We start from the raw sequence: 19,200 nt of genomic DNA on the forward strand, positions 1-19,200 counted from the left end.
ACAACTGTTGCAGTGAGACGAGCGCTTGCCTACCGCGTGTTTACGACCGAGGCAGCTGCAGTGTGCGGTTAGACCGCGGTCACGTGCAGCTCTTTCGGACGTCGACGATTCGATTACGACGATCATCGTTTAGGTACACTTTTCTCTTGTCGCACACTGATGACCGTAACGCCTTTTTCGCTGTGATTACACTTGTTTTTTTTTTTTATTCTTGTTACCTTTTCGGCGAGCGATCAGCCTCGTTAAAGTGATAAAACGACCCGGGTGCTGTTGATTATTGATTTTTAAAACACGGCCCGGTAATGAAATTATTGAAAAACCAGTTCCGTCATATTGCTTCTATCGCTTGAGGTCGTTTGCTTGCGAAGGATAATATATGTGTCGAATAATACTGCTGAATATCATACACAAAACACTGTACCTGCCGTCGGAGTAATCAATTAGCCGAAGCGATCCGAACGATAAAAATAATAAAAACGCGAACAATATGATTCACCGGAGGCATCGTCACAGTTGTCTTATCGTAAACAAGAGGGGAGGAATTATACATCACATTGAAGATCTTTTTACATATAATTTTTATTAAAAATGTAGGCCTCATTCTATAAAAAATGAACTGACTTGATTGTTTATACATAGTTGTCTAATTTTGTTTTAACAAAGCCAGTTTTTTTGATTTGACGCACTTATCTTTTGAATATTTCCACGTGCTGTCGATTATCATTGTAAATGCAGCAGTTGATTAGAACAAATTTTCACCGAATAGTCACTATTCAAACATTTGTTGACATGTATCGATTTTCGATCATGATATTTTTGATCATGGATATTCCAACATGTATTTTTTTATCGACTTAATAACCTAACTTGATGTACATAATCTTGAACCCCTTCACACACCATCTTAAACGATTCCTGTGTATGGACCGGATGGCAAACTATATACTATTCTGTACACCAGTGTTTCCCGACCTAAGGGTCACGGCCTAACATTAGGTCACAAAATAATTTAATAACTGTTCGTATACCAATGGCAAGAAAAATATTTTAACTATCAAAATATAATTACATTTATCAGAATTAAGTGTGGCAGTACTGCGTTAAATTATAAGATTAAAATCCTTAAAATAAAATTATTAGTAATGTTATTACATCAAAACTTACTAGGCTTTTTTTCGATGGTCGTCTATTCAATAAAAAGAACATTCATGGGTCGCCTCAGCATAAAGATTGGGTAACACTGCTGTACACTTTGCTAATTAATTGAAAAATGTCATTGATCGAACATAGTGATCAATGACGATGTGAAATTCGTCTGAAAATATATAAATTTCCGGATAAACGATAACATCAGATTATGCAAATTTATATTTGAAGAACTAAAATGCAGCAAGGAGTATGTTGTATTGACGTATTAATGTTGATGTTAATAACTACTTAAGTATTGTAAAATATTTCGTTTTAATAAACTGTGAACTGAAACTTTTGTATGGAGTATTCAAATTACAAACACTTAAAATCCAAATACACTCATTTACATCCATCTATGTGGTTAGTCAAACTAGGTTCAGTATCGTTTACCGAATTCTAATGTACCCCGTGTAATGTTTACATTTATAAAAGAGACGTAGATGTCTTTCCCAGGTACAAGGGAAACGAGACAAATATCCATTCTCCGTAACTCGCAGCTTATTCTTTTAATTTGAAAACAAATTATTGCATCATAATTTTATGATGTTATATTTAATAATAACATTTTTCATATGTAATTTAATATAATAATAAGTTACTGTGCCCACGCATACGTATGTGTATATTGTGCACTGTAATTCACAGTGCATTGGTCCTGTAATAATTAAGTATTCAACAATAGTTGATTTTGTTGAAAGCTTTTAAAGTATTGTTTTCAAATAAGTTTACAAATATATTTTATTATCGTAACAGATTTATTCGTTTAAGTGCACTGCTTAAACAGTTAACTCTAACCGCAACGAATCGTTTGGATGTAATGTTTCTATTTATGATGTACTCGTATTATAATTTTATAACACAATATAATACACTGCATTAGTATAACCAAGTTTTGATTTTCCATCATCGTCAACGTGGACAGTAAATAAAATTAAAAACTTCCTCGAAAAAAACTCAACAAGCCCGATGGAGCGTTCAACTCCAAAATTGATAATAAAATTTAAAAACCTAGAATAAAACCACGTCAAGGTATACATTTATAAGCTTATAAGAAGCAACAAGACATTTGATCGATGATAATTATGTTTGTTTAACAAATTCACAATTACTGTAGCCCTAATTGTATGTTTATAAAATCAAATATTTTAAAATTATGCTGATACGATTATTATGAATAGGATGAAAATAAAAAGATTTTTAAATTTTTTGTATTTTATCTACACAACAAAATAAAAGCTACATAGAATTTTGTGCTGTGATTGAAATAGTCTTTTTCGATCCCGTGGAACAATATTTTCGATGATTGAATTTTGAGACAGGTATGCGTATGACGATTAGTCTGACATCATTGTTAATATAACATAAAAGGGCGACGAACGTCATGTTTTTTGCGCTGTGAAATAAATAATACGACAGTAAATATAAAAACTCTGAATACTAATTTTCAACAGTCTTTTGTATTATTCCAAAGAATTGTACATAATGTATAACTGCCAGTATATATTATTCAAACATTACAATTTGATTTCAAATCCAAATTAGACCAACATATGTTTGTACGTGGGCTGATATGATATTATGTATATAAGTACCTACTGTCGGAACTAAACTGGCAAAATATGTATACGTTTAATATAACTACATTTTTCTACTATATAACCATTGCTGTTATATAAATATAGTTATTCGATTAGTCGGGATCTAAATAAAATCAAACTTTACGAACTAAAATAATCTAAAACCGTTTCATACTTTACTTACATCGTTCATAAATTGCACTGCATTATTATTGTTGATAAATTTAAAAAAATTAAAATATCACAATAAAATCACAAACTTCATATATTCAATGGTTATATTTCATTAACCGCCAATTGTATTTGAACCAAAACGACCACATAGGTTACAACGGATGCGATTATCTAGAAACACAATAATTATAATAATTCGAGATAAATAATTACTAGTCAATAACTGTGTTTTATGCGTACGTAGTCTAAATCTTCAAACTAGAGTTCATTGTTCTTAAAATGCCTATACAATTTTGATAAATATACTTTTAAAAAATTAAAAAATTAAAAATTGAAAAATTCAAGATTTAATTAAATACAAAATTAATTTGCACAATAAAATATTGATATTGAATATCGATGGCAATAAATATAAATTGTTGTCGTGCTGTTATATATACACTATTATAGGAAAAGTATTAAAGGCGACGGAACAAAATGGCATCGTTATTGCCTGAAGTTTAAAATATTTTGTTCTGAATTTTTTAAAATTATTATTCAAGAAATAGTTTTTTATTTTTCAGAATACGTTTAGCCTTGGTTCAAAAAATTAATTAATTATCTTTATAATTTATGATATGATTAGACGCTTGTTATATCGTTATTCATTATAAAAAAAAATAAATAAAAAAAAAGAAGATACAATTTATGGCGAAATTTTTCAAACATTTAAATATTATATAATTTACTATGACCCAGGGTTTGTAAATTGTTGTACAATTTATAAACTTCAAGCGAATTTCTACACCTTACGTAAATTACAATACAATAAATTATTATTTATTTTATAAAATAAAACTTTTTTTTGGTAATTATATACTAATATAGAGCGGCCCAAACAAGGACCGGCCTATCGGGAAGATTCCCGATTTCCCGATAGGCCAATCCGCCTCAGTTATTAATCAGTTATTAAAATTTATTACAATATTAATTTCGTAATAGTTCATAAAAATCGTTAGATTTACTAACTTAATATACAATTTATTATTTTGGTATTGATTAATTAATTTGATGTGATTTGAACGTCAATAAATAATTATTTTATGATCTTGATATTTGTGTCTACGATAGTTTTTGATGTTATTAAACCACACAAATATAATAGACCCAAAAAAATAATTGTTCTATTATATTGGCTCTAGAACTTTAAGACTTTAAAATTTTAAATCAAAATGGTAACTATTATCGGCTCATGGACAATAACCACAGGTGTACGAGTATAATACTATATACAATTATAATGGACAAATTGCGTCTAATATTTGAAGGTTGTACTGAAAAAGGGTAGCAGTACATTAATAATAATTTTTCATCATGGTCAAAACAAACTTTCCGAAATCCTACCCATCTAACATTTGAAAAAAATGCACATTAAGGATTCATATTCTTATAAAAACTAATAATCTTAAAACTAAGAATTAATAATTTTAATCATCTGTCTTATAAAAAAAATACATGGAAAACAATTGACAAAATGGATTACTACCCTTCTTCCCCTAGAATCATAATTTGTTATGCATTGTTATTTACAAGTTTCATACAGAACAGTAATAATATTTCATACATTATCGTTTCTTGGGATGACCATGAAATAATTGTTACATGTTTTTTTTTGCTAATTCCTTACCGACTGAAGGAGTTTATAGTCCAAATCAAAGAAGTCTTTTACATCAAATACAATTGGATGGTTCCAGCAGTTTAACACTATAACTTCCAACTACGAACATCATCAAACAACAATTTAAATATTAAAATGTAAAAATGTAAAAATGCTGAGAGAAAAAATATTTACATATTTTGTAGTAGTGATATCTGACGTAGTAATCAGTGCCTCGTGACCAATCAAAGCAGTATTATTCGCCTGCGGTTGTAAAAAAAAAAAAAAATACAAAATTAAATTTAGTTACTTACGATAATTTGTAATTCGAAAAACAAACGAAGGTAGGTAATACATATATTTATGATTGACATTCAATTTTACAATAAGCCGTTCGGGATTAGTGTGGATACGGTATTTTGAAGAAAATTAAATGTTATTACAAAATACTTATAACACACTGCGGGCGTATCGAAGATAGGGTGCGTTTTTCCATTTATTGTTTTTCTACACTCGCAAAAACGTTATTTTTCAAAACGTAAGAGCAAAATAAATAACTGCATTAACGTAATACGAATATTCGTAATTCATTTTGATTCGTCTCGCATACGACCACTCCTACGTTTTCGAAAACCCCAGGCACACTGTCGACACAGTACGACGGGTGAATCAAATACACCAACAAAGTTTGGAACGCGCGACGGGTAGAACACGATTGCGTACGTTTGTCCTTTTTGGCAACATGATTGTGTATGCTTGTAGATGGGTAACATAAAGGTGGGTAAGAAAAATTAATAATTACACTTGCGTATGAAATTGTATGCAACATTGTGAAATTTACTAATTTCACCGTATATTAACAGTTCTATAATAGTTTATAAAAAAAATTAATAATAAAATAATAAATGAAATGAGGATAACTAAATAAAAGAAAAGTAATTACTAATTAAATTAAATCTACAGTTTCTATTTGAATGAAATTATTGTTAATAAATTATTTGAAAATGCTTAAATTTGGATTCCTTAACATCTATAACCTAATAATTTTACTAAAACTCGGATAATACCGTATTAAATAACGGAAACAACGAAATTTCGTTATATCTGATATATTATATATCATTAACAATTAACATAGGTAATACAAGCAATAAGACACAAAGTATTTACTAACTTTTTTAAGTTCTCTCCTATAGGCATGTGGTATACACCGATACCGGTATGAAAATTGGCATTAACGTTTAAAACTTCTTATGCAATCGTGTAGTTAAAAATTAAGTAAAATCGTACGCAATCATGTTCTACCCCACACGACAACAGTTGTGCGTTATTGCATGACAACGTGCGTCGGCGCACGATAACACGTGCCAACCGTAAAAACAGGCACAGTTGTGCACAGTGGCGGGTTTAAGGGGGTGGCTAAGGGGGCATTAGCCCTCTCCTTGGGACTAAGCTAACTATTTTACAAAGCCAAGTATTATAATATACCTATTGATATATTAATAATTATTATAAAATCGTCATTGATGAATATGGTACGTATTTTATATATTTTGTCAAAAATAAATGGCTAATTTTTGTTGTTAATCGTATGTGTATACCTATATTTTTAAAATGGTTTCAGCTTAAAACTGATACCAATAATGTAACTATTTAAAATTTGTCACTATTGTGAAAAAAAAATGACTTGCTTATAGTGGACTCGAAATCATATTCTGTAATTTAAAATTTTATATAGATTTAAAAAACTTGAAAACTAAATTCTTGAACCTCCATTGGCCCCTCCCTTGGTGAGTGATAAAACCAGCCCCTGATTGTGCACGACAATACTCACTTCCAGTTTGGTGTTGTGCGTTTCCCGGACCACGTAAAACAAAAACAACAACCTCATCGAGGTGTGCCCGATCAAATGGACATTGTCGACCTGCATGCCGTTGATGTAGCCGACCGTCAGAGCGGTCACGTTCGTGATGAGTATCAGTACCGATTCGACGATGACGAGCATCGCGTGGTATGTGTAATAGATTTTCACCTCGTTCGTCAGGCCGCGGAGTTGGACGAACAAGTTGACTAGTTCTTTGGGATACATGCGCTCGGTGCCGAGCGAGAAGTTCTCCGCGACACCTGTGTGCGATTAACGCGTTATTTATAGTATGTCACCGCGACGGGAAACCGACGGTGACCCGACCACCCATGGGACGTTCGGAAATAAACAGGGGCGGCTCGTTAGGGGAGACTTTGAGACTGCGTCTCCCATGAAAAAAAAAAAAAAAAAGAGCTACTTGTAAATAATACCTATTTAAAAGTGTATAGAAATATTTTTGTTTTTATTGAAAACTAGCTGACCCGACAAACGTTGTTTTGTCATATAAATTATTTCTAGAGAATATTTTGCTAGAAAAAAATAACTAATTAAATATAGGCATGTAAAAATGTGGGTAAGGATAAGGATGTAAGGAAGAGATATGGAGTGCTATGAATGGTGACGAAATATAAAAATGAAAAAACATCAAACATTTATTTTTTTAATAATTTATTAAAATTGATCCATTAAAATTATATACATCGCTAATTATGACAATATTAGTAAAAAACAATATCTATCTCTTAATTCATGTATAATATTTTTTGTTATCCCATCTTTCGCCAACACAAACTGGATGGCTCGAGAGCACATCACGTATAATTATCCGTGAGAAAAATATGATGTGCTTAAATCTAAGCTACAGATATTGTTTGGCTTTGAAACTTATTGATAGTCATTGCAAATGCCAATCTAATTGGAAATTTAAGGCGTTTAAATTGTATTGGCACATCTGTGGGTATAATAGAGATTCGCGGTAATAATATATTTTCACCTCAGAATTTTCCATTTAAAATTATGGCTTCGATAACATTTTTCATTGATTTTTTAACAACTTATCGCGTGCCGTTGTACAACCGTGGTAGGTCAAATTATGAAGCAAAATAACCGGAGAACAAACCTTCAATTGTAAATTATGCGGTGGCATGCCTGGTAAGTCCAATGAGTTTAAAAACTCTGTTAGATAATTTACAGCTTCAGTAGCATAGCAAACTATATCTATAGATTTGTATGACACCATGTCTCCTGGTAATAAATGTTTATCTTGAGATTCAACTCGTTGACGTCCACATTTTTTACTACTAAAATTGCCCTTTCTGCCAGCCACACATGATTTGTGTATTGTCTGTGTACATTGGAAAATATCTAGTCAATGAGAGCATCTTGCGAATAAATGATTGTGCAGAAATCGGTCGGTAATTTTATACATTCCGTTTCATCTGTAGTAACTTTCCCATCTCCAATATCTAACAATTGTTTTGAGAATCTTCTGCACGCAGCTTTTTTTGATTAAATCGCAAGTAGCAAAAGCGTTCGCTTTCTATCTTTACATATATTTCGACCATGAATTGTTGACGAAGCTCATGATATCGTAGAATAATTTTGTCCTGATCGCGTTTAATCATCAACCGATATACATAATAATTTTTCGAACTAACATTCTTATTTGTTTTGAAATCTGTTGCGGGATCTTTTTTTGTTTAATACTTATGCAATACCCGTCATTTAATACCAAAAATTAAATTAATAGTTTTTAAATAGTTTTTTTTATAGTTTTTTAATAGTTCATTTAATAATTCATTTTCAATTGTGCAGTTATCGACCGGGTCAAAAATTATTAAATTAAACTATGATTTATTAAACAATAGCACTTTTTCAAAAAAAATGTTCGTAAAAACCTTCTCTTGGCAATTACAAACAATTAAAAAAAATTTGAGCTAAATCGGCCCAGCCGTTCTCAATTGATGAAATGTTATACATTTTTGGCTCCATATATATATATAACTAATATCTAATTATTTATTAACTTTATCTGACTAAATTTACGCCTAAAACCTTCTCTGTGATTTCCTCTTTAATTTAAGAAAAACTGCACGACGATCCGATAAGTAGTTTCAGAGTTTATGCCGAACAAAAAAAAGCGACTTCATTTTATATAGTAATGTAGATACTCGTTAGTTATATCGTTTTCTACATTTATTATTATAAATTTAAGGCCACAAAATATTACATTACCACTGTTTTAGTAATTTCGACCAGGGATGTAGCCAGTGGGGGGTCCATGGGATCCGAAACCCTCCGAAATGTCATCGACGAAATTTTTTTTAGAATCTGAGTGGGACAAAAATGCTAGTGTTTTTAAAATGATACGGTTAGCATATATATATATATATATATATATATATATACATAAACGATAGACCTTCGTATAAACTTAACTCCACGATAACCATGTTGATAAGAAATGACACAGTAATAATTAATAGGTACCTACCCAAGTCAAGATAGATTTGTTATATAATAATCATGATTGTCCTTTATCATCTGACTAGATCATACATTTTATTTTTTTATTTTTTTTTTACTTGACCCCCCTCCCTGAAATAAAATCCTGACTACGAACCTGATTTCGACAACTGTCACCGTTTCAATGAAACTAACGTCCGATCGATCGTAACATGTAATGGTTTGACTTGTTGGACGGAGGAAAATAATCCGCGTATTATAGAATCTATTGAAACTGAGTTCACGACAATAATTTGCAATGACATTGCGCGCCGTCGTAAGTCGCTGTACGGTGTACAGCGACGGTATTCAGTGATAAAAAAAATTGCAGAATTAAATTAGCTTATGAAAAAATTTAACATTAAATTAAGTTAAAAATATTAACTAAATAATAAATTAAGTATAATTAATTTTCCAATAAAAAGGTTTTTCTTGTTCGTGGTGTACTGAGTTTATGTTAAAAAATTCAAGTCATTCCGGAATATTTACCACGAGCCGCTACTGGAAACAAACAAATATTTCGTTCGTCTACGATAATGATTTCCATCTGAAATTTTACGCGTTCAATTACGGGCTGACGTTCGAAAAACGAATAACTGACCTCGGAGAGAGAATTAGGGATGGTGGCGTTCGGTGGAAAACGAACACATCGATATAGCGGCCAGGGTTAGCAGCAGTGTTATTGTACAGAAAAATTCAATTAAGCAACGCGTTGTACGAGTACGTGTGTGCCTTCGAGTGTCTATATCTGAGGCCATTGCTTATTTTCGGCAAAACGATTTTGATCGTCTGACGTTTAATTTCATGGTCCAATTTCAGTAGTATTGTTTTTGTTTTTTTTTTTTCAAAGTGGTCGTACTTCGTGTACGTTTTATTATTTATCGTTTATTTTATTGCCATTCGAAAATAACGATATGTAATTCAAGAACATAACGTCAACGTTATAAAATTAATATTAACTGGAAATATTGCGTATAACATTTGTACTGGGTAACTATGTATATACGTATATTTATACCTTTACTCGGGTAAAAATAATAATAATATAAAACCTGCGCTCGGGATAAGGGCATAAATATTATAGATTTTTTTTCGCGTAATATACATAGACTGGTATATTACAAGAAGCTATGTGTCGAAATAGTATAAATAAAATGGATAAATTTATGGATTTTTTTCATCAAAACGTAGCCTGTCGTTAGGGTGTACTGGGAGCGGAAAAAAATGTAAATAATGTTAATAACAAATGACAATGATACTTGGTACGATCATTGAATTCCATTGATATCGGAATTATTGCATTGACACCATTATAAGTTGTTGCTTGTACAGATTATTAAAAAAAAAAAAATACTAACGTTGCGTTTTGTAACTGATCACGGCGTACTTTATAATTTATACATACTATGAGATACGTATACGGTAGGTACACAATAACAATATCGTAATAAATTTAAATGATTATAATATAAAATTTGAAGCCCCAATTAAAGTTCATCGTAGTCGATAAAATTAAAATATTGTTATAACCAAAAACATGATGTTTTTTATTGATTATGAAATGGAACGTTTATAAATTTACCAAATACTATAATCATTGTTTCTCATTTTAATTTAATCATTTATTTTCCGACTATCATCCATCGATGACATACTTAAAAAGTTATTTTATCAATCAACAGAATCAAATAATGCTTAAAAAAAAGAAAAAAAAGAAAAAAAAATTGTATGAATAAATTTACAATCAACTTCAAAGTTCTAACATTATAATAAGTTTGAGAATCTTCATACGATTCCAACAATAGTGACATTTAGTGAAAATATTTCCCAAAGGTATCAATTATAAAAAATAATTTAAAATCAATCATGTTCAATGAACGGTTGATTGATTTATCAATTTTATTTATTGAAGCAAAGTTGAATCAGGAATTAAACTTAGAAGATTTAGGATTAAACTTTGCAACAAATCTAGCGAAAAAAGTTAATTTGTAATTGGTCTTTTTACACTAGGTATTATTTAAAGTAATGTTTTTAACAAACTGTATTTAATTTTCATTAATTATTGTTAACGTGTATAAATAAAAGTAAATATTTTAAATATTTATAAAATATTCATTAAATAATTAGTCAAATTATATATAACCAATATTTTCAATGACGCGGCCTAATATATACAATTTTGTTTGTGAAAAACAACAATATAGTTTTCATTTTAGAGCAGAAAATATCTAATCCAGTCAATACGTGATGGAATTAAATATTTGGCTTAAGTACGATTAAAATTAAATAACTTCTTTACTATACAGTCTTTTTTTTGTATTAGTTATGTGGTCGAATAAAAACCATTTTTCGCATTTTTTTTTCTTTTACTATTTAAAAAACATTGAAATAAATTAAACGATTTACACTACTCTTCATCGATTACATAAAAATTACTAAGTAGTTGGTTAGTGGGCACTCAACAAAAATATGCATACCTATTGAAATGTTGGTGTCATAAAATCGTATTCAGTTTCTTTTAACTTAAATGGACAAGTACTTGACTTTGTACAATTTTTCAAGTCGAATTCGAGTACTCGAATTTACTCAAGTTGAGTAATTTCGTTTCAAGTTAAAACGTGTACTTCAGTTTATTTCACTACTTTATAGAAAAATAAATGTTTTTTTTTTTTTTTTTATTAAATAAACTTTATATACAATCTATATAAACAAACATAATAAGTAAATTATATGATACAATAAAATGTAATAAAATGGCTTGATTAGCATGAGAGGGAACCCTTTCAGCAATAGTAACTCATATTTAATTTGATGAGTTCATAGTAAGATAACCGTTTTTATTTTATTTATTTCTATTTTTTTTAATTAAAAGCGAAAATAAATGTTAAAACTATAAATAACTGGAAGCCAAATATTTTCAATAGAAAATAACCTGAAGGTTGATGCTATTAATTAATAACAATAGATTTTTATTACTTTAATATTTTATTATCATGTATGACTTTTTTTTCGAGTGTTCAACATTTTTCAGCAACTCAAATTTGTTCAGAGTAATGACTTTTTGCTAGGATGCTCGACATTTTTCGAGTACTCAAATGTTGAACTCAACTGGACTCGAAACAACTAAAACTCAACTTGACTCGATATCAAAAATCAATACTCGCCCGACTCTACTTTTCATTGATAGCTAACGCTCAATTAATATATACGTGTCCGAACGCGTACACGTAAGGTATGTGTTAGGTATGTTTACATATCGTATACGTATTGTGTATGAGTACAACAGCATTATGCAGACTTATTGTTGTGCGCATGAATTTGGTATGGGGGGGGATGTCATACATATAAATTTATTATTTTCAATCTTTATTTTTTATTATTATACAAAAAAAAAAATTCAATCAAGGCAGAAATTCATCCTTCTGGCTTTACACTAAATTCATCAATAATTTATTCTGTAGATAATGGAATATCTCGATGTATGTTCATTAACGCAATCCGTTTAACCGTGACTATCCCGTCGTATTTCTTAAATACAATTTTTAAACGTTTAAGAATATGAAAAAAAGGTTGGTACCGAATGATTCCCGCCTGAAAAAGTTATTTTATTTGGTATAGCCGAATTGGTTCCCGTTTGAAAAAGGTATTTTATTAGGTATAGCCAAATTGGTTCCCGTTTGAAAAAGGTATATTATTAGGTATAGCCAAATTGGTTCCCGTTTAATGACGCACATTTTCCTTCTTAATTTTATAGGCTTAGGACTATCAACTTAAAAGTAGGTTTGATTAATAATGTGCGTTAATGTGTGTTAAAAAAAAAATAATAAAATTTATACAATTTTAAATCATTGATTTGGAAGTCAACTAGTCATCACTTAGGTATACAAAATACAAATAATAAAATATAATAAATACAATAATTTGCTAGTCTCTAGTAATCTATAGTCTTCTATATTTCTTTACTCTATCTTATAGATATAATAATTGTGACTATTATTATGTCATAAATATAGTTTTTAAAATTTGTTTCTTGCTCTTTATGCACTAGTCCGCTGGATTTTAATTTTCAACATTGTAAGTAAATTATCTTAAAAATTAAAATTTATCTTATTTTACCTGTACACAAACGGGAACCAATTCAGATATACCTAATAAAATGCCTTTTTTAAACAGGAACCAATTCGGCTATACCTAATAAAATACCTTTTTCAAACGGGAACCAATTCGGCTAAATGGGAACCAATTCGGTTACTCCCGAAAAAAAAACCCTATGGGGGAGCATATACCGGCATCATCCCCCACTGCGCGCGGCACTGTGCAGACTTACTGTTTTTGAAAATCCTATTGACTGACTTAAACCTTTCCCTCACCATTCTCACGTAGTTCACGTACTGCACGAATGTCGACATAGTGAACACGCAATACAAGTGCCACGCGAACAGAACGTAAAACGGTACGTCCACGGAGACCAAAGTCCACGAGAGATTATGTACAAATACCGATGCGACCAGCAGCATGTATAACGTTTGCACGCACCCGTCAGACGGAAATCTTTCGCCCAATGTGAGCTCGTCGAATGCGGAGAACTTGCCCAGGAGATCGAAGTAAGCTTGACCCTTGGCCGCCGAAACCGATGTACCGACGGTCGCCACGACGAATTTTGAAACCACTTCGAAGAAAACCATCTGAAATCGAAATTACATTTTGTAATGTCCGACCTACCTACGGAGTGTCGTCGGTGATTTTAATTTTCACGAACAACATCCTCTGATCCTTAATCGATTTATTGCGTTTAAAAAAAAAATATATTTATATATAATCCATATAAGAGCTACGAACTATACCTACAAACACTATAACTTGATAAAAAAAAAAAAAATCGTAATGTACACTGACTTTCCTAAATGTACATGGCTGCTTGGTAGTTTTGCAGAATAGTTCTCTGAAAAATTTTGTCTAAAATAATATTGATCATCAAATAGATATATTCCAATCTTAAATTTATTAAAATTAAAATATGAGAAGATAACTAAGTAGATGAAGCTCCGCTGACATATTTAATATAATATTTGCTACTCCAGATTTTAAATATGCTTGTAAAACGTAAATAATTAACTGCTGATCGACCGATCTACATCAGCTACCTACTTATATATTCAGTGTTGGGACTTATCTAGATAAATCACCTAATTAATTATTTCGTTATCATTATTTAAATAGTTGTATATTATCTAAATAATTATCTTGTATAAAAAAATCATCTACCTAGAGAAATACAAAAAAAAAAAAAAAAAATAGAAAATACAAATTTGTATTGTAAATTTATTTTATTGATAATTAATATTTGAAATTTAAATTCTTAAATAATCATGGAAACAAAAATTACATAATAATGTTGGATATTATTAACTTTTTTGTTATGAGCCCGGGACCCAATGCTCAATTACAGAGTAAATGTAATTGTTATGTTATGTTAGCGAGCGGTGGGCTGGTAAATTAGTGGAAAAGTGATTATTATTATTATTTATATTTAGTAAGAATAACTAGTCAGACCTAACCTATTTAATTGCATCTTATATTATTATTTTAACAGAAAAAAAACTTCCCATTATTTATTGCATGTATAGTATATAGTAGTTAAATAATAAATATCTTAGCAAATAAAAATTATTATAATAAATAATAATAAATTGATAAATAATAATAAATAAATACATACTAAAACTGTAATTAAGGATCACAACAGTCACAATTTACTGTAACTTGTTACGAGTTTAAAATATTTTACTACACAATATTTATAATTAATTTTTTAAATGTTTGTTAATTTATACTTACTGTGTATAACCAATAACAATGTTTACTACCAACATTAGTTCAAACATATAGATTGTGTTTAAATAATAGTGAAGTATTAAGTAGTATTATTTTAGGTGTACTCTCAAAAGGTTTGACTTTAAAATATAAAAAAAATTTATTTTTTTTTTATTTAGATAAGAATTTAGTTATCGTTTATCTTTATTTAAATATATTTTTGTTGTATTATCTTCATTTTTTATCTAAATAACAAATATTTATTTAATTCCAAAATTAATTACCTATATCTGATAATAAATCGTTATATGGTTATATTTTTTACAAAATATAAAATAAAAATCATAGGCCGTCTTATACAATTATTTCAAATTAATATATAATATACTTCTCAATATGAATGAAAAAATTGATTTGTCTTGAAAGAAGTATAGATATATACCTGTATTATAAGTAATGGCTTTTTTTTTTGCATAAAAAATGCATACGAATCGAGTAGAAAAAAGTATAATTAAATAATGTTAATATAAAGTTAATACGTTTTCCTTAGAATACATCGATAAATTTCAACGAAAACCCAACCTTCATGTACATGCTGTTCTTGGACGAAACGTTTTGGTTCTTTCCATAGTAATAGACGATCATGTAAACTCCGGATGAAACGAAGCAAATCCACAAGATTAACGAGCACAACATTGACGAAGCTCTGCGGGTGCTTCTGGCAAAAGAGAAAAAGCCCAACATTTTGGCAACGTAACACATTACGTCGGACATGATGTCCCGTGTCCAGCTCACGATTCGACGGAAACGGTACTACGCGCTTGCATATCGCTCAATTTTTATTTAGTATTTTTTTACTTTTTTTTCCGAAAAAAATATTACTAATAATAATAATAAGACGATTAAAAACGTTCAGGTCGTGCGCAAGCACTCGAAAACCCCTCGACTGAAGTTATAATGTCGAGAGCCCTCTAGTTATTTTCAACAATAGAATGTACACGAAACGTTGAAATAGAGTAGGTACACACATAATGTAGTGTGCATTGGATCGTTTTGTGTTTTTTATTATTATTATTATTATTTTTTTCATCCCCGACAGTACGTTTCCAGTGCACTCGAGTGCAGAGCGGCACCTTTTGTACCAGAAGCGATCGATCTCAATTATCGATTAAACGGCATTCCTCGACAAGGGCCACACCTGTGGCGCGATGGCTTTGGCGGCGGCTGCTTCAGCGTACATCTCTTGTTCTCGCCTATTGTTTTGAGTACAGAACGCTGTCGACGCAACCCTTTCAGTTATTGTGAAACCAAATCGTTAAGCTAACAACATAATATAACAATGTTGTAAATCGTGTTTCTTGCAGTACGGACATTCGTTGTCGGTTTAGTACCGGTGTCTTTATATAATAATCACATAACGCGCCATGGTTAAACAAACGATCCGTTTTCTGCTCTAATGAAATAAAACAGATCAATAACTCGGAATAAACGCGATGATTTCGCTCGAGAATAGAAAAAATAAAAGTAAGACAATCACATTTTCGTAACAGAACGCACTGTCAAATGTCCAGCGATTGTCTTGACGAAACCTACCCCATTATCAAATAAAACGGGAACAACTTAACAACGCGAGACAATGCGTTATTTTTGACGGGTGAAACGATAGTTCATCATACGACCCACTGCACTGATGGAAAATGTAAAATATCGTTATCGTCCGAGCTCAAAAGACTGCAACGAGTGTATATACGAGTTAATATACACAAAGACGCATTGCGATTGCTATTTCAAACGCTATCCGTTTCAACCCGTCAACATGTAGTATTATCGATCAAGTTCTCAATGTTTACGGTCGGACTGGGGGCATCGTCATAAATATATATTGTAGATACGATTGTTATCACAACCCGCGGTGGAGTTAGTCGACAGTGTAGTGGTCTTGGTTCGCGCGTCTACTCGACGTGAAACATCGAAAAATACAACTGACGCGCTTGACCGTAGGACAGTAACACAATCTACTTATATACAGACCAAATTATGGTCAGATATACAACAATGATACCATCCGAACCGCGTGGCTAGGGTCGTCTGTAATGAATGAGTCGAATAAGTTTTCGCGTCACTCAGATGCACGCTTGTTGTTTTGTGATCGTAGAGTAGAGTGACGCCGAAATCCTAAAAATGTAATCGGGTCAAAAATATTTGAAAATGTCGCAATACCTAAATTTCGGCCCAACGTACGTACAGGGATGATTTTTATCCTAAAAATATTGATGTTTAATTTTAAAAGAAAATTTAAATAAATCTGAAAAAATTAGAAAACATTTTAATGACCCATTTTTTGTAATACCCGATAATCAAAACTGTCAATAGCGATGAAATCTGAAAGCACAAATTGATTTTTTTTTTCAATTACCCAGAAGCGTAAAACAAATTTGTGTTTTTGTTCCTCTGTAGTGGAATAAAAGCGCAACAATAAACTGTATTACTTGATACTATAATGTACCCATTGTACTATAAGTGTTATAAAGTTCAGTTGAAGTTTAGTATTATTGTATTTTTTAATACGACAAAAATGATACAGAAATTTGACATTGGTAAATTTTTTTTTTTTTTTTGGATTGGGTTTTTATACCTTTCACTGAAATTTCTGACGCCTTTTATGAACTGTTAGCTATTTCTCCTGAAAATTATAGAATATTAACATTTTTATATAATTACTTGTACCTACATTTTATATGCATACAATGAAATTATTTAAATAAAAATGTCACGACAGAAAAAAAATTGTAACTGAAAATCATGGTACACAAATTTTAGTATCAAAATGTTAATAACTTAGTTAATACTGGTGACTTTCTCGCAAATATATCTTACCTAAAACACACAAATTAGTATATATTATAATTCTTTGATAATTATAAATAATTATACTTTATAATTGAATGATGAAAATTACAGTTTTCGTTTTATATTTACCTTTAACACATTTATGTTTATGACTTGTTCGCAAAAAATAATTGTTCAATTTTCTAATCTTTTTAATCTTGATTTTATGATTTTTAATTTGGAAAAACTTTATTCAACTGTACAACTAGATATAAGCAGAGTTGAACTTATTTTAATTATTGTATACAAATACTCAAATTTTGATTTAATATTCATAGTATTAATCATTCTAAAAATATTTCTTAAGCTTCCAAAATAATATAAATCTTACTTATTCTTCATCTTCTTTCTATATTACTTTCACTTGAACCGACCTTATATTCTTCATAGTTATCATGTAATTTAACTGGCACTTTTGTCGATAAATTGAGGTCTAAATCTTTGATAAAACTCTAGAATAGTATGTAATTATTAACATCAATCATTTGTCCTTGTCAATAATTTAGTTAACACAATAGCCGAACAAAAATTGTAATTAGAGACATTAAAAGAGTAAGCTTTAATTTTACAATGAAGCATTCATAAAAATAGGCGGCCAGACTTTGACCCGATATGAAGCGACCCCATCCTAAATGTTCTAAAGATGTCAGGCCAAGGTCTGATCTCAACGTAAGAATCGACGCCACTGGAAGAGTAGAATGACACAATTGTCCGGTGTACAACAGACCGAGCTGATTGTAGTTGATGATCGTATTTGTATGCCATGTAAAAAAAAAAAAAAACCGTTTATTTTCTTACACGATAAACATTCGCGGACTATGCGATCAAAAAATTATAATAATCATAATATTATCTTTCGAAGCATTTTACTAACAAATAGTTTTTACACTATTATAACGTTGCTGTCAACCGATTATATTGACTTTTATAATGAACGATGTAATCGGTTAACTTGACACGTTTATGAACATCGAGAAAATATGAACAAGTCGGGGCGTGTCAATAGAGATGAGAATTACTTGCACAGGTTAATCTTTTCTTAACCCTGTACATTTTGGCTGCGTTCAAAGTTGCTCAATGTATTCTGACAGAAATATTTCAAATTCTAATTAATGTATACAACACTTAAAAAATATATAATTTACATCAACAATTTATATTTATACACTTAACAGTGCAATCATAGTATTTTTGATATTTCCACAATATAATATCCTGCATATAGATTAGCAGCAAATTATCGATTTCGTTTTTTTTTTATTAAACAGAATTGGTTTTCTTATTGATAAAATGGCCAAAATAAATTGTTTGAATATTTTTGTATAATTATTAATTTGAAATTCGAAATTCGAATATGTTAGAACTGTTTAAATTATACATTTCTAAATCCTATGTAAAATATTAACCGATTTCAAAAAACTCAACTGTACATTCTGACATTCAACTGTATTCAGGAAATTTAAAAATAAAAATAAAAAAAGTTTATAGAATATTTTGTTCAGCCTAAACAATTTTTAAAAATTTTAGTATTAAAAATAAATCTCCACTTA

General features: G+C 30.2%; 1 protein-coding gene across 1 annotated transcript; it reads right to left on the bottom strand.

The window, feature by feature from the left end:
* Positions 1–2,450: 2,450 nt before the first annotated feature.
* On the bottom strand, positions 2,451–15,561 carry LOC112681701. Its single transcript, XM_025551988.1, has 7 exons — positions 15,344–15,561; positions 13,275–13,632; positions 6,413–6,702; positions 4,774–4,842; positions 4,609–4,698; positions 2,953–3,113; positions 2,451–2,584 (listed from the first exon to the last, which is right to left on the bottom strand). Exons 1-6 carry the CDS (start codon positions 15,533–15,535, stop codon positions 3,045–3,047), a joined length of 1,068 nt encoding a protein of 355 aa, XP_025407773.1. The 5' UTR covers positions 15,536–15,561; the 3' UTR covers positions 2,451–2,584; positions 2,953–3,044.
* Between the last annotated feature and the right edge of the window lie 3,639 nt (positions 15,562–19,200).

The sequence above is a fragment of the Sipha flava genome, unplaced genomic scaffold, assembly GCF_003268045.1.
Source record: "Sipha flava isolate LNK unplaced genomic scaffold, YSA_version1 194_pilon_pilon, whole genome shotgun sequence".
Lineage (NCBI taxonomy): Eukaryota > Metazoa > Arthropoda > Insecta > Hemiptera > Aphididae > Sipha > Sipha flava.